The sequence below is a fragment of the Paroedura picta genome, chromosome 3 (assembly GCF_049243985.1).
Source record: "Paroedura picta isolate Pp20150507F chromosome 3, Ppicta_v3.0, whole genome shotgun sequence".
Taxonomy (NCBI): Eukaryota; Metazoa; Chordata; class Lepidosauria; order Squamata; family Gekkonidae; genus Paroedura; species Paroedura picta.
This window is the reverse complement of record NC_135371.1, coordinates 85,069,676-85,083,538: the sequence shown is the minus strand read 5'-3', so window position 1 is coordinate 85,083,538 and position 13,863 is coordinate 85,069,676. Positions and strand designations below refer to the sequence as shown.

Below are 13,863 nucleotides of genomic sequence, written 5' to 3'. Positions count from 1 at the left end.
AATATCCCCCCAGCTTCCTAGCCATAGTTATCTGTCATACTCGAAGTAATGCATGTGGAAGCCAACAGAGAGATAAACAACTAAAACAAGGCTTGTTAGCAGATGGTAGCACCATCATTCATAGAGATTAATTTGCTCTTTCAGATTTAACAGCAGTGCAACCATCAGCTAAGAATATGTAAAGGAACAATATCCACAGCCAAATAGTTTGTCTTGCCGTTAAAGAGCCTTCAGAATAATACATTTGTTTCTTTCAGGTCCAGCACTAAAGCCTTTCTAAATCCTGACTGTAACATATTAACAAACACAAGATTAGCCTCTGTGTTTCTTACATTTTTCTATAGTCAGCAGATGACAAAAAGAAACAGTAAGTGTAAAGTCTTACAGGCTGTAAGACTGCAACTCAAGGGTTAAGAGAAGACCTATTAATAACTTTGTTGTTGAGGCAGAGATGGGTGATTATGCATTGGGATCAGAGTTACCAACCTCCAGGTGGGGCTTGGGGTTTTACCAGCATAACAATTGATCTCCACATGACAGGGATCAGCTTCCGATCTCTCTGACTCCCACGCTGTGTTGGCTTGCAAGTTTCAAATGCTTCTACATTCACTTCTGGAATTCCAGATTGTGCCAGTTTTTAAATTCCATGTTTGAAGAAGCTTGCGGTAGATTTCCCACCAAAATGTAACTTTAAGTATTTTGTAAAATTAAAAGCATTAAAAAAATAAAATTAAAAATTCTGGCACTCCAATCTGCCCTTGATTAATTGGAAACTTCCTTTGGTGTGTAATGTGGCACCTCACCTGTTGATTCACATACAGATCACATGATGCAAGCACACCAGAGAATGTCTAGCTTTCCCTCCCAGACACAATTAAATCATGCTTTCAACCCACTCTGAAAGGCCAGAGTGTGATCCAAAGAATACTTTCCTGAGAGTAAGTCCCACTGAATTAGCCTTAGTAGATTCTTAGCAGTTATATTAAATAGCTTGACTTCTGCATTCCCCTGTGTTCTAGCATGATATCCAAACAAGAATCATGTTTATTCACCAGACATCTCTTTTATCCTGGGATGCCTAAGAAACAGGCAAGTATATTCAGAATTTAAACAAGCAAATAACCAACAGCAACTCCACAAGGATGGAGTGTAAGAGGTTATCTGATGCTAGCCACAGGCAGTCCTGTTTCCATTTATTATGATGATTTATTCCGGCAAAGAGAAATGCTTACATTGGCTGTGAACATTCTTGGAGATTGCACACTCTGCGGATGGGCTTGGGTTTCTGGATGGACTCACAGTAACTACGATGAACCATTTTGTGGTCAATCTTCCTCCGACAACCATACTTTGTAAACTGATGACCTTAAGAACAAGACATCTTTTATCTTCAACTTCTAAAACCCATCCATACAGACCTAAATTTACTTCTATGGTTCAAAATGCTTTGGATAATATCCCCAGTCAGAATAAAAAGTGGGTTCTATTTTTGTTGGGTCAGGGGAAATGATGCTTATTTACAGGATTCTGTGGAGGTGTCAGTGGACTCATTTATCTCAACTGTATCAGTTCTGCAGGGCCTGAAAAATGGAGCTTTCTGCCAGATGTATGGTTGAGGCCAGGTAGGGCCAGGAACTTCTAGGGGCTCCATTTGCAAAACTGCAATACCTCCATGGTAAATCAGCTATCTGGTCCATAGAAGCATTGAATTGCTGCTGACTGTTAACGGGTTTTTATTATGTATTTTAGAATGTTTTAACTGGTTGAATTATATTTTATTGTATTTGTATGAATGTTGGAAGCCACCATGAACTGGTAACCCTGGGAGTGGTGGCATATACATTAAAACAAACAAATAAAATCTAGGACAGCTTTTCTCAACATTTTTTTACCGTTGAGAAACCCCTGAAACATTCCTCAGGGTTTGAGAAACCCCAGAAGTAGCATGATTCTGCAGAATATGGGTGGCAAGCATAGCTGTGTACATGCCCACCCAGGGCCTCTCCCCTTCCCACCTCCTCTAGGCCCATCATAGGTCATTTGAGGGGGGCAGGTCAACATGAGTATAGATGGTCATATCATCTGATAAATGTTTAACAAATTTTTAAAAATACATTAAAAATGGACTAACTCCCACCCATTCAGGAAACCCCAGGGTTTCATGAAACCTTGGTTGAGAAAGCCTGATTTAGGATCTTATGGGATCTTGTATGGGACTGGGGAATGTATGTGATTACCACAGTTTCCAAGATTGTAGTGGCTCTTATTCAAGTTTGATTGCAGCATCAATAATGACTGTTGTATTCTACCTCCCACATGCAGCCATCAGTTCATGAACTTATAACTTTCATGTCATTCCAGTTGGTTTTCAAGAAGAAGAAAAGTTGGCTTTTATACCCTGCTTTTCAAAAGAAGTCTGGAGGTAGCCTTCCCTTCCTCTCCCATCAACAGACACCCTGTGTGGCAGATGGGGCAGAGAGAGCTCTGACGGAACTTCTGTGAGAACAGCTCTAACAGGACTATGACTAGCCAAAGATCACCCAGCTGGCTGCATGTGGAGGAGAAGGGAATTAAACCCAGCTCTCAGATTAGAGGCTGCCACTCTTAAACTGCTACACCAGGCTGGCTCCTGGAAAGGCAAGATTGATGGTATCCCACTATACGTTTGAGCCTGGGCAAGGGAAATAAACATATATACTTATCACATGCCATATGGGACTGGTCAGGAAGGAGCAGATGAGACAGCATAAATTGCACACTAGGTGGACTCTTGGGACTCAAGAAATGAGTGAACAGGTTGTGATCTAGATACACACATTTCCCTGAAGCAGACAGTTTGGATCTCTATTGGGTAAGTTTATATTTTCTGCACCTCAGATTTTTAACACCTCAGAAGTTCATTACTATTCATTTATCTCTGTTTCTGAATGTAACTTGAACAGTTTCTAGCCCTCCCATTTCATACTATATATATGTACATGCAGCATCAAATGGATGAATGAATTACAGATGTAATCCCACAGATAAAACAGTTCTGTCAGCTCAGGCATTGTGTTTTCTGTAAGGTCCTTTCATACATTCAGCTGCCAATCATCAAATGATGGGCAATCAAGAGATGAAAAGTCATGTGATATACAAGGACGAACCAGATCTGGATTACACAATTAATTGTATAGATTTGTAATTCACAGAAAGGTGTTATCTAGCAATCAGTTTAGCATCCATTCTTTACCTCCTCCACACGGTTTTGAACACTGTGACCATTTTTTCAAGGCCCACTCATATGTTACTGAATCTTCCAAAACATTGTTGTTATCAACATTTAAAGAGTCTTCATGGATCATGTACTTGTATGTCAGTGAAATCTTGGCATTACCATGAGGGATTACCTTGTCAGACAAATAAGATATACATTATGAGCAACCAAAATCTTTTTGAATCTCCACATAGGCATTTAAAAATATCATGATAAACTAGGCTTACATTTTCAAAACTATTGAACCCTAATTAAAATGTTGATTCCCCTGAAAATGGTGATCATCATAAGCCACTTCCTTGAAATTGAGAAGAGAGACAAGACATACAGTGAGAAAATAATCACAGCACACATGGGCTCAACTTATGGTACTTTCACTTCTTTTTACTTCTTCTGCTTCCTCTCCATGGACTGACATAGCTTGCCAAGTCTGCCAACACCTCTCAGGGTGGTCAGCAAAAACCCTAATGGGATGAGGGGAAATAGGTGAGACTGGCTGAAATGGAACGGCCTTGGCGCATCCCAACCCCACCCACAGTAGCTGCAACAGGGTGCCACTAAAGACAGGAAGCTCAACTTCAGCTTATATCCAGTGGCAGAACACTGCTAAGTATTCTATGCCTAACAGTAACAGTAATTTGTATGACTTAATATTAGCTGGGTATCCTAAAGTGACTTACCAGAACAATAATTCCATTGTGCAAGGGACCCATCGTTTGTACCATTTCTCGGTCATCATCATTCCGATATTCCCATTCTGTACCCATATTAACAAACACTTTGGAGTCTGGCACATAGTTGTCCTCATTTAAAATGAATTTCCCTGTTTCTCTGTTCTTGATAGCTAGAAGCAACAGGACAAATATTAAATTCTCAGAGGTGTTTCTTATTTTAATTTTCAGGAGGAAGGGAAAAGACTGAAAGCTTTCAGGAACTATTTTCTCTGCGGTTTCATACAAGTTCATCACTGTTATTTGAAATTCACATGACAGTGGTAGCCTCCATTCCTCCATCTCTGACTGGTTCACGAGCTTCAGCCTTTCCTGGATAGGGATAATGTGCTAATGGTGATCCATGCTCTGATAACCTCCAGATTGGACTATTGTAATGTGCTCTACATGGAGCTACACTTGAAGATGGTCCAGAAGCTAGAACTGGTGCAGAATGTAGCAGCTCAGCTGCTGATGGGAGGCTCTGACAAAGACATACATCACATGGGTCTTGATAGATCTGCACTGGTTCCCTATTTGCTACAGAGCTCAATTCAAGGTATTGATGTTAACATATAAAGCCCTAGGTTTGGGCTCCAGTTATTTGAAGGCGTGCCTTCTCCCCTATGGACCTTGCCCAAGCATGGAGATTTCAAGGAAAGAGTCTTCTTGTAGTTCTGCCTCTCTCAGACCGTTTCCGCACTGGGAACTTTGCTGTTCTGGCTTCCATGCAGGAACACAAATCAGGAGCAGATGAGGTGCACTGGGCCAAATGCTCCCCCATCCGGGAGCATTAGGAGGTGGAGCAGCCTGCCCCAGCTCAAACTCTAGCCTACAGCACAGCGTGAAGCCTCTGCTGCAAAAATGGTCTCAGAGATGCGAGGGCGGTGACATGCAGGAGGGCCTTTTCCGTGGTGGCCACCAGATTTTGAAACAGCTTCCCTCTGGTGATTTGCCAAGCATCTATATTATACAATTTTTGGTCCCTGGTGAAAACACATCTCTTCACCCAGGCTTTTCATGTCTAGATTCTTCTGGGTGTGAAGGAAGGTGGAGGTTATGAGGGGTGTGAAGGAAGGTCAAGGTTATGTTTTAAAAGTTTTTAATGTATTTTATATTATTTTATTCTGTATAGTTGTGACCTGCCATAGGACCTTTAGGTGAAGGTGCAAGATACAAATAATAAGTTCTTATTTGTGTACGGGGTACTACTAAATATCATATTACATACTGCTTTATTGTTAAGTATCTGGTGCTGATCTAGAACTTGTGAATTTTACTTTGTTTCTCCACACACAAGCATGAAAATGAAAAACATTTTTCTATCTATCCATCCATCCTTGAATTTATACTTGCCACTCGCGCAAACGGCTTGTGGCGGGTAACAACGTCAGATCCAATAAAATCCCATTAAAACCCTCCCATATAATACCCACAAATTCCACCTCCCTCCAAACCATCCTGATCCAATCCTGCCTTGTGGGTATGAGGATTAGCCAGATGCTCGAGCTCAGCCTTGGGAGGGCCCCAAGATCTTACTTGCCCTGGCCCCAACCAAACACTTATTACTGTTATTGTTGTTGTTGTTGTTATTATTATTATTAAATTACTTGCCACTCCCAAGCAGGTTTGTGGCGGGTTACAGAATGTCCAGTTAAAACCCCCATTAAACTCCCATTAAGATGGACAGAAAAGTACCAATACAGTAAAACCAACCGTCCACAACATGGGGGAAAACCCCCAACTCCTACCCCTACCTCTAGAGCAGTAGTTCTCAACCGCTGTAAGGCCATGACCCCAACTGCAGTGATGTACCCAAATGCAGAACGATCTGGAGGCTGTGTGGATGCGACCAGTGCCATGCCTCCGCTGCCACCCGCCATCCGCTGCCACCAACCTGTCCTGGCGACCCCACGGAAGGGCCAGGCAACCCCACTTGGGGTTGGGACACCAAGGTTGAGAACCACTGCTCTAGAGGGAGGAGGAAGTTAATAATCAAAGTTGGAGCTTGGCAACAGGGGGCCCCATTGATCTTCCCCCACTGCCCCAGCCTCAACCATAGACCTGGCAGAAGAACTCCATCTTACAGGACCTGCGGAACGCTGGAAGGTCTGGCAGGGCCCGAAGCTCACCTGGGAGCTCATTCCACCAGGTCAGGGCCAGGACCAAAAAGGCCCTGTCCCTGGTTGAGGCCAGGTGTGCTTCTTTGGGGCTTGGAACGACCAGTAGATTCTCACCCGCAGAGCATAAGACCCTGCGGGGGGAGGCATAGGGCAATAGGAAAAGCTCTTTGTGGAAGTGCTCTGTCTTGCAGGCTCTGCAGAACTGCAACAGTTCTGCAACAAACTTCCAGGCCCTGTAGAACTGCAACAAAAAGGCCCTGGCCCTTCTCTCTTGGGCTGGGAATCTCTAACAGATTATCACCCACAGAACGGAGAGCTCTGCAGGGGGCATAAAAAGGCAAGCGGTCACTCAGGTATGTGGGGCCCAGGCCATATATAGCCTTAAAGGTTACCACCAAATCCTTCAACCTGATCCAGGCTGCAACTGGCAACCAATGCAGCTGCCTCAGAACCAACTGAATATGGACGCTCCAAGGTGTGCCTGTGAAGCCTCTAGCAGCTGGATTCTCTACAAGCTGTAGTTTCTGGGTCAGGGACAAAAGTAGACCTGCATACAGTGAGTTACAGAAGTCCAGTCTAGACTTGTGCGATTCGGCTGCTTGGCGGCCATTCCCTCTGGGCACAGCCAGCGCCGCGCCGTGGGGGGAGGGCGGCGGCACGATGGCAGGCGCAACCACGCAGGCGCGGACTTCCATGCCTGCGTGGTTGCGCCCGCCATTGCGCCGCCCTCCCCCCCCTGCGGCGCACTGCTGGCGGCCGAATCGCACAAGCCTAGTCCAGTCCAGAGGTGACGGTTGCATGGATCACTGTGGCCAAGCAGTCTGACAACAGATAGGGAGCTAGTAGCTGAGCCTGGTGTAGATGGGAGAACACCATACAGGATAGTACTGTGACCTTGGCCTCTATTGATAGTGATGATCCAGGATCACCTACAAATCCCTGGCCGAGGGAGAGATGTTAAGCTGCATCCCACCCAAGGTGGGCAGGCACACTTTCTGCTCTGCCATCTTCCTGCCCAGCCACAGGACCTCCGTCTTGAAAGGCTTGAGTTCTTGAGTTTAAGGTGACTCTGGTACAACCATTCAACTACGCTTCCAAACATCTGACAAATGTACGGGGGGGGGAGTCCAAACAGTAAGGTGACCAGATTTTAACATTAGTAAAGCGGGACACCATTGACCGGGGGGGGGGGGGTTCTTGATTAAAAATTTGGTCTATATGGAGCAACAAAAATGTTCATAGAACGCAAAAATAGTATATATATATATATAGCAACATAAGTACAGTTTGCCAGGTGCCCCCAGATGTCCCTCCAAAAGTGGAACAATCTGGTCACCTTCCCAAATGGCCATCCATGAGAAGATAGAGCTGGGTGTCAGAATTAGTTGGCAGGAAGAGTTCTCCATCCCATTCCAGCTACAGGCTTCCCCAGTGAGCCTGCAAGGAAAGCTTACTCCATGTAGGCCCAGCTATCTCAAGTTTACTCACACAGCCTGTTTAAAGGCCAGGGAGCTAGAGCCAGCTGATCCTGTGGGGAGATCCTTCCTCATGCAAGCCCAGTTGTAGGAAGGGAAGGGTGAAGAAGGCTTCCTCATGTAGCCCATTTAAAGTGGCTACACTAGGGAGCCAGCAGCAGTTGACAAATTGGGAAAAGGAAGCAGTACTGAAGCTTGTACACTGATGAAGGGAAGAGAACCAATAATATTCTGCTATGATGGCTACCAATGAGCCTCTTGTGGCGCAGAGTGGTAAGGCAGCTGTCTGAAAGCTTTGCCCATGAGGCTGGGAGTTCAATCCCAGCAGCCGGCTCAAGGTTGACTCAGCCTTCCATCCTTCCGAGGTCGGTAAAATGAGTACCCAGCTTGCTGCTGGGGGGTAAACGGTCATGACTGGGGAAGGCACCCCGTATTGAGTCTGCCATGAAAACGCTGGAGGGCGTCACCCCAAGGGTCAGACATGACTCGGTGCTTGCACAGGGGATACCTTTACCTTTACCTTTATGATGGCTACCGGACACTAACTACAGCTGAAAAATCTCTATTTACAATTACAAAAAAACATGCCCTGTGTAAAACTGACCAATAAGAAGAGACAAACATGTGGCTCCATATGGGACCATGGGGTCCAATTCTAGGGGCACCCAAGTAGGGCTCCCTGTTTGGTCCTATTGTATCCTATGCTGGAAATGCACACTCTTTAGTCTAGTCTCACTCCATTGGATTAAATGAAGGCTGAATGGGGCAAGCACTTTGGGTGCCCCTAGAAATGGACCCACTAGTCCAATCTTTTTGAATCCTGGTGGATCTTTAGAAAAGAGGGTCTTCAAGATACACTGAAAGTTTGCAGCCTCTAACTGAACCCCCTCCCCCCAGGCCACTGAGAAGATGGAAATAGGAACTTTAACAAAGCAGGGAGGGGAGGGAGAGATCTCTAACATGCAGATGCCACTTTCCAGGCAAGAGAAGATGGGAATAAACAGGAATTACAGCTCAATCTTCACACAGAGCAGTTCCCATCACCTGCTCTGGAAGTGATGCTGCATGCCAGAGCAGAGGAGCTGTGGTTTCACAACCCAGCAATTCTGGGGTGCCAGACTCCATTTGGGACCTGGAGACGCACTGATAGCACATCACGGCAAAGAGAGATCACTTCAATTCCACTGGCAAGGTGTGTGTGTGTGTGGGGGGGAGGAACCTTGCAGCACACTAGGAGTTTCAAGGGATGCCAGCCTCCAGGTGGCACCTGGAGACCCACTGAAATTACACCACACAGTAGAGAGAGATCACTTCACTTCCCCGGAGAGGGGGGGATGTCTGTTTACTGTCTGCTGGCTGGCTGGGTATGGCTGCTGCTGTGCTGGACCTTGGAGGATCTATCTTCATGACAGCTGTTGTTTTCTGTGATCTGGAGAGCCAGTTTAATGTGTGGCCTTCTGGGTGACTTTCTCTAACCCCTGCAAAAGCTGTTCGCACAGAGCAGTTCTGTCAGAGCTCTCTTAGCCCCACCAAGCTCTCAGAGTGTCTGGCATGGGGAGAGGAAGAGAAGGCAATTGTAAGCCACTTTTAGACTTCCTTGGGTAGTGAAAAGTGGGGTATAAAAACCAGCTGGTCTTTCTCTTAACTATTCTTTTTGTGTGGGGGGAGAGGCTTCTGTGATGATAGAAGCCTGGATTCAGTGCTTAGGCCACCCAGAGCTCTTCCACTGGGGCTATGAGGGTTGGGGCACATGCTGATCCTGCTGAGGAGGAGGAAGGTGTCCATGTGACAGTACCCCCTCTTGCTTTCTGAGGCCATGGTCCAATATTTTTGCAACTTGGGAGGGAATAAGAGAAAAGGCTCCTAAAGCTACCCCAAAAGTTTGGAGCCTCTACTTCAAACACCCACCCACCTACCCCAGGCCACAGAATATGTGGAAACCTGAACATTCCCATTAAAGTCAATAGTGTCATTGACTTTGATGGCCAAATTGCTTTAACGGTCCAAATTTGGTTATTCCAAACCTGAAATGATCTGAATTTTTTTGGGGATGCACATGCCTAGTTTCAACTACATTTATTTATTAATATTTGTATACTGTCCTCCCCTGAGACTCAGGGCAGTTCACATGGAATGTAGACAGTACATAGCCTGCCTTCCCAGATGCATGTGAGTTGTCAACATCATTATGTTTTGCAGGCTTACAAAGTCAAAGGTTTACACCTTGTTTGTGATTCTCTAGAAGCTGTTTGCATAGCACTGGTAAGGAGCCCATGCCAAAAATGCTATTAGACCTATGAGGCTGTATGGAATAGCAGTCTGAGGAAGCATTTACAATTGCAAAAACATGGGTGATTCATAGCATAGTTATCAGGGCCATTTGGTTTGAATCCACTTCTAATTAATAATAATCTACAAGACACTGTCTCCTATTGATTCACTGAATGGCAAGGAGTGGATTTCAATTAATGTTTAAGCTTTGCGATTGATTGAACATCCTTGCTATTTATGGCTCAGCATCTGAAAGAGAATGGACCAAGAATGTGTAGACATCTGCAAAACACAGCCTGATGAGCAGCTGAATAGAGAATGAACATTATGCAAGAACCCTGAAAAGTAGTAGACCAGGATTGTATTGCTGCACAGCAGCATCTACCACACCAAAGAAGACCTGCATTTTGAAAAGAGCCTGGTTCTGGACAGATCTTGTCAGATGAAATTCCAAGTTTCTCATTACAATTGATAGGTCATTTGGCAACCTGTGAGACTGTCTTATAGTGCAATCTTAAACAGACTTACAGCCTTCTAAATCCATTGAAGACTTGGAAGGAGGTAACTTCCTTTGGGATTGCATTCGCTGGCAGAGGCTCCTGGGAATTGTAGTCCATGGACATCTGGAGGGCCACAGTTTGACTACCCCTGTCATAGAACATACTAGGCAGCATAACATTTCAGTCTGTGGCATCTCAGCCTTGGACAGATCCTTGTCCGGGCTGCTGCAGAGTGACAGCCAACCAGAATAAAGGTGTACCAAAATAAAGTTACATGTTTATTATGGAATAGTGCTATGTTCTATGTAATTGTTCAAACCCTCTGGGTTCTTGAATAAAGCAGTTTTCTCTGGGTTACTTTTGGGTACTGAATTCTAGATTATATATGGTCAGGGAGATCAAGGAGGGAAAGAGGGGAGGAACACCTTTACCAGCTACACCATCTTGCTGACAATTTTCCCCCTTACTATTTATCTTCTATTTATAAAGCTTGAACATAGCCATAAATGTGAGCTCTTGAGCATGAGCTCTTAACTTGTGGCTTTCAGCCCAGGCCTTTGGACAAGCCAGCGTACGAGTACAGGACCACCCCAAGATGTAGAAACTGGGGTACAAATACTCTCATAAATAAATTATAAAAGTATTTGAACACAACATTTCCAGCCTGTCCGAAAAAGCACACTTACATAAAGGAAAACAACAGCACCCACTCACCAAGATTATGAATAGTGGCATCAGATTCTTGTATAAGCAAGTGCCTCGCACCTGCTGGAATTTCAAACATCTTAATGTAACCTGCAGGGTACAATTTAAAACAACATTGATTATTATAAAGGGATGGTAACCTTAGTTTCAAAGGCCAAATAAATATATTTGTCTGCAAAGAAAATTATGCCTTCACATTATTGTACAATGTTATTACTTGCCAACTCTGGCTTGGAAATCATTTTATTTAATGCCTAAAAACAATAATTTGTTGCTCCCAGCTTGCTCCATAGATAAGATAACCTATCTTCCTGATATAATAGGATATACTTGTACGAAGAATATAGAATCTCAGTATTTTATCCACCGAGGTTATACTCCATTCATGCTCCAGAGACTGCAATGCTAGTGAAAGTCTGAAAAATGTAATACTATAGGTGGTGACTCATTTATCTCTCCCAGACTCAGAGTTTTCCAGCTCTTACTTATGAAAATGGCTCTGGCCAAAGTAAGAACAAAAGGCTCAACATCCTACATCTTGGCAGAATGTCACATTTGACTGGGGTAGCCAAATGGCTAGGTAGCATTTTCTTCCTCTTGAGGCAAGAAGATCAGAATTACTCCAGAGGGGCTGGATTCTTTTCTTCTTTTTCTTCTTCTTTGGATGGTCACAGGCCATGAAGGACTGAACTTTCACTACAGGGCACCACCTTGTTCATGTAGTGAGAGATAACAGAAAAAGTCTTTGAGAACTAAGGTAATGAAGGACTTTCAGATGTTACAACTTCAAGAATTACTAGCCTATCCTGATTAAACTTTCTTTAGAATAAAGAGTTTAGAGTATGGAAGACTGTGGAATGCCCAACATGAGGCTTGAGCAGACAGTGTGCACACCACACCTATTAATTCTTGCTATTTAAAAAGCAGTAAAGGCAACAAAGAGCAGTAAAGCACCATCCTTTAAGCACAATAGCTTGAGATTGCTCTAGCTAGTACAAGTAAGGTGAGATATGTAGCAATGGCTCAGAGCCTCTTACCACCTCACAGATACAGACTCCTAGATGTATCTGTCTAGCAAGAGATCCTCTTTCATTTGTTGGTGGAAACAGTTTGCCCCCCCCCCCAGAGGAAGAAAAGGGGGTGGCATTGATGAGCTGAGCCTTGGGATGACTGTAGGATTTTCTGACCTCCCAAGACCCAAGGGAACAGGGATTGTGAGTTTATTCCGTCACATCTGGCATTTGTCAAAAAGTAGGGCTATCTAGAACTGCTACCATTTCCAGAATGGAGTAAGACCTTTGTTCATATGCTTATACCAAAATTTGTAAGTATATGTGAATTTTAAATGGCCCAATGGATAACATTAAAGCTGAGATGATCAAAACAAGAAAGGCTGCAAGTCAGGGGAAAATAATCAAGTAGATGCTCAAGACTCAGACTAAGCTACAAACATGAAGCTAAAGATTTGATCCATTAAGCCTCTGTTAGCATATAGATGGCCTTGAACACACTCAGTGGAGCTCTCTACTTTATTATTCTGTTTTAATAACACCCTTGCTGTTCTCATTAGAAGTAACTTCTTAAGCTTGTTTGTGTATTTGGATGGATCATCGAATGCAGCAAGCGAAAAGCCCCTCTGTGGCAGTTTTGCATGTTTCTTTGGAACAGGGGTACTAGCCTTGTTTCTTTGGTGCCCTGGAGAAGGTTCCTTTTACCACTTTGCAGTGGGTGTTATCTCCCCCACACACACCACATTTATCTTCTTGCTTCGATGAACCTATTACCTTGTCACAGCCAACTTTCTGTAAACAAAGAACAAGAGATATTACTCGTTCTGGAAGAGTCAGAAATTCATTAGATCACATTATTAAAAACAGGATATTCAAAACACAGAAAAAATAGTATCTCCCTGAAAGGGCACATTAACACACACACATGGTTTAAATATTGGCATTTTAAAATAAATCTGCTTATAGCTACTTAACCAAATCCTGATATTAGTTCATAATGCTTCAGGAGCATATTACTATTCTGAATGTGAAATTATGAAGCTATTTAATTCAATAACACACCAGTCAATGTTACCCATGGGCAACACCAGCAAACAAATTACACTGAGGGCAAGAGTGTACACTTTCCTTCCCCAGGTAACTTGAAGAAATGGTTCTATAGTGAATCCAGCTTCAAGATGTGGTCTGTGATCATGAAAGGCAATTCAAAGTCTTGTGAGCAACATGTTGTATCAAAGTTGCAAACTGGGAACTGCTGGATTCAGTAGCATTTAGGGAGAAGAGCTCATCAGAAACTGCAGTTAAATCCCAAGCTTCTTTTTTTCAATGACATTTTAAACTTGTTGGGTAAAAAACAGGCTTATACAATTTTTTTTTACATAAATAAATGACTTAGAGAATGAAGAGCCTTTTCTTGGAGTTACTCCTAGGATCACCAACAGGCCAGAAGAAAAATGATCCAGTACATTTTATAAAGTTTTAATGAGATGTCATTTACCAGGCAATGTTATTTACCTCCATGGGATGACAAGCTTCAGCTTCCCATTTGTACACATTCAGTCTCTATTAAAGGCACAGCACATTTTTTCTCCAAGGCTAATTGTAAATATGATGCCCTTCCATACACTCCCCCTTCAGAGGCAAGGTTTTTCCTCCACTTCTCTTTCCCTTCACTGACTGAGCCACCCTAGTAATGTGTTTTCTTTTTGGTGCTAGCTGTCCCACCCTGTCACAGTATTTTTATCTATATGTTGATAGGCTTTTGTTCCAGTGTTTTCCCAAACACTCCAGTACATTTTCTTTGAGTATTCCC

The 13,863-nt window shown here is 43.7% G+C and overlaps 1 protein-coding gene across 1 annotated transcript in view; it reads right to left on the bottom strand.

Moving 5' to 3' along the window:
- Positions 1-13,863, bottom strand: part of ADAMTS2 (ADAM metallopeptidase with thrombospondin type 1 motif 2) — a 384,270-nt gene that overhangs the window by 28,007 nt on the left and 342,400 nt on the right. The window contains exons 14-18 of the mRNA XM_077326669.1: positions 12,719-12,842; positions 11,050-11,130; positions 3,937-4,100; positions 3,233-3,389; positions 1,233-1,365 (exon numbers count right to left, since the gene is read on the bottom strand). Coding sequence (XP_077182784.1) covers positions 1,233-1,365; positions 3,233-3,389; positions 3,937-4,100; positions 11,050-11,130; positions 12,719-12,842 — 659 coding nt within the window. The remainder of the gene's footprint in view (positions 1-1,232; positions 1,366-3,232; positions 3,390-3,936; positions 4,101-11,049; positions 11,131-12,718; positions 12,843-13,863) is intronic.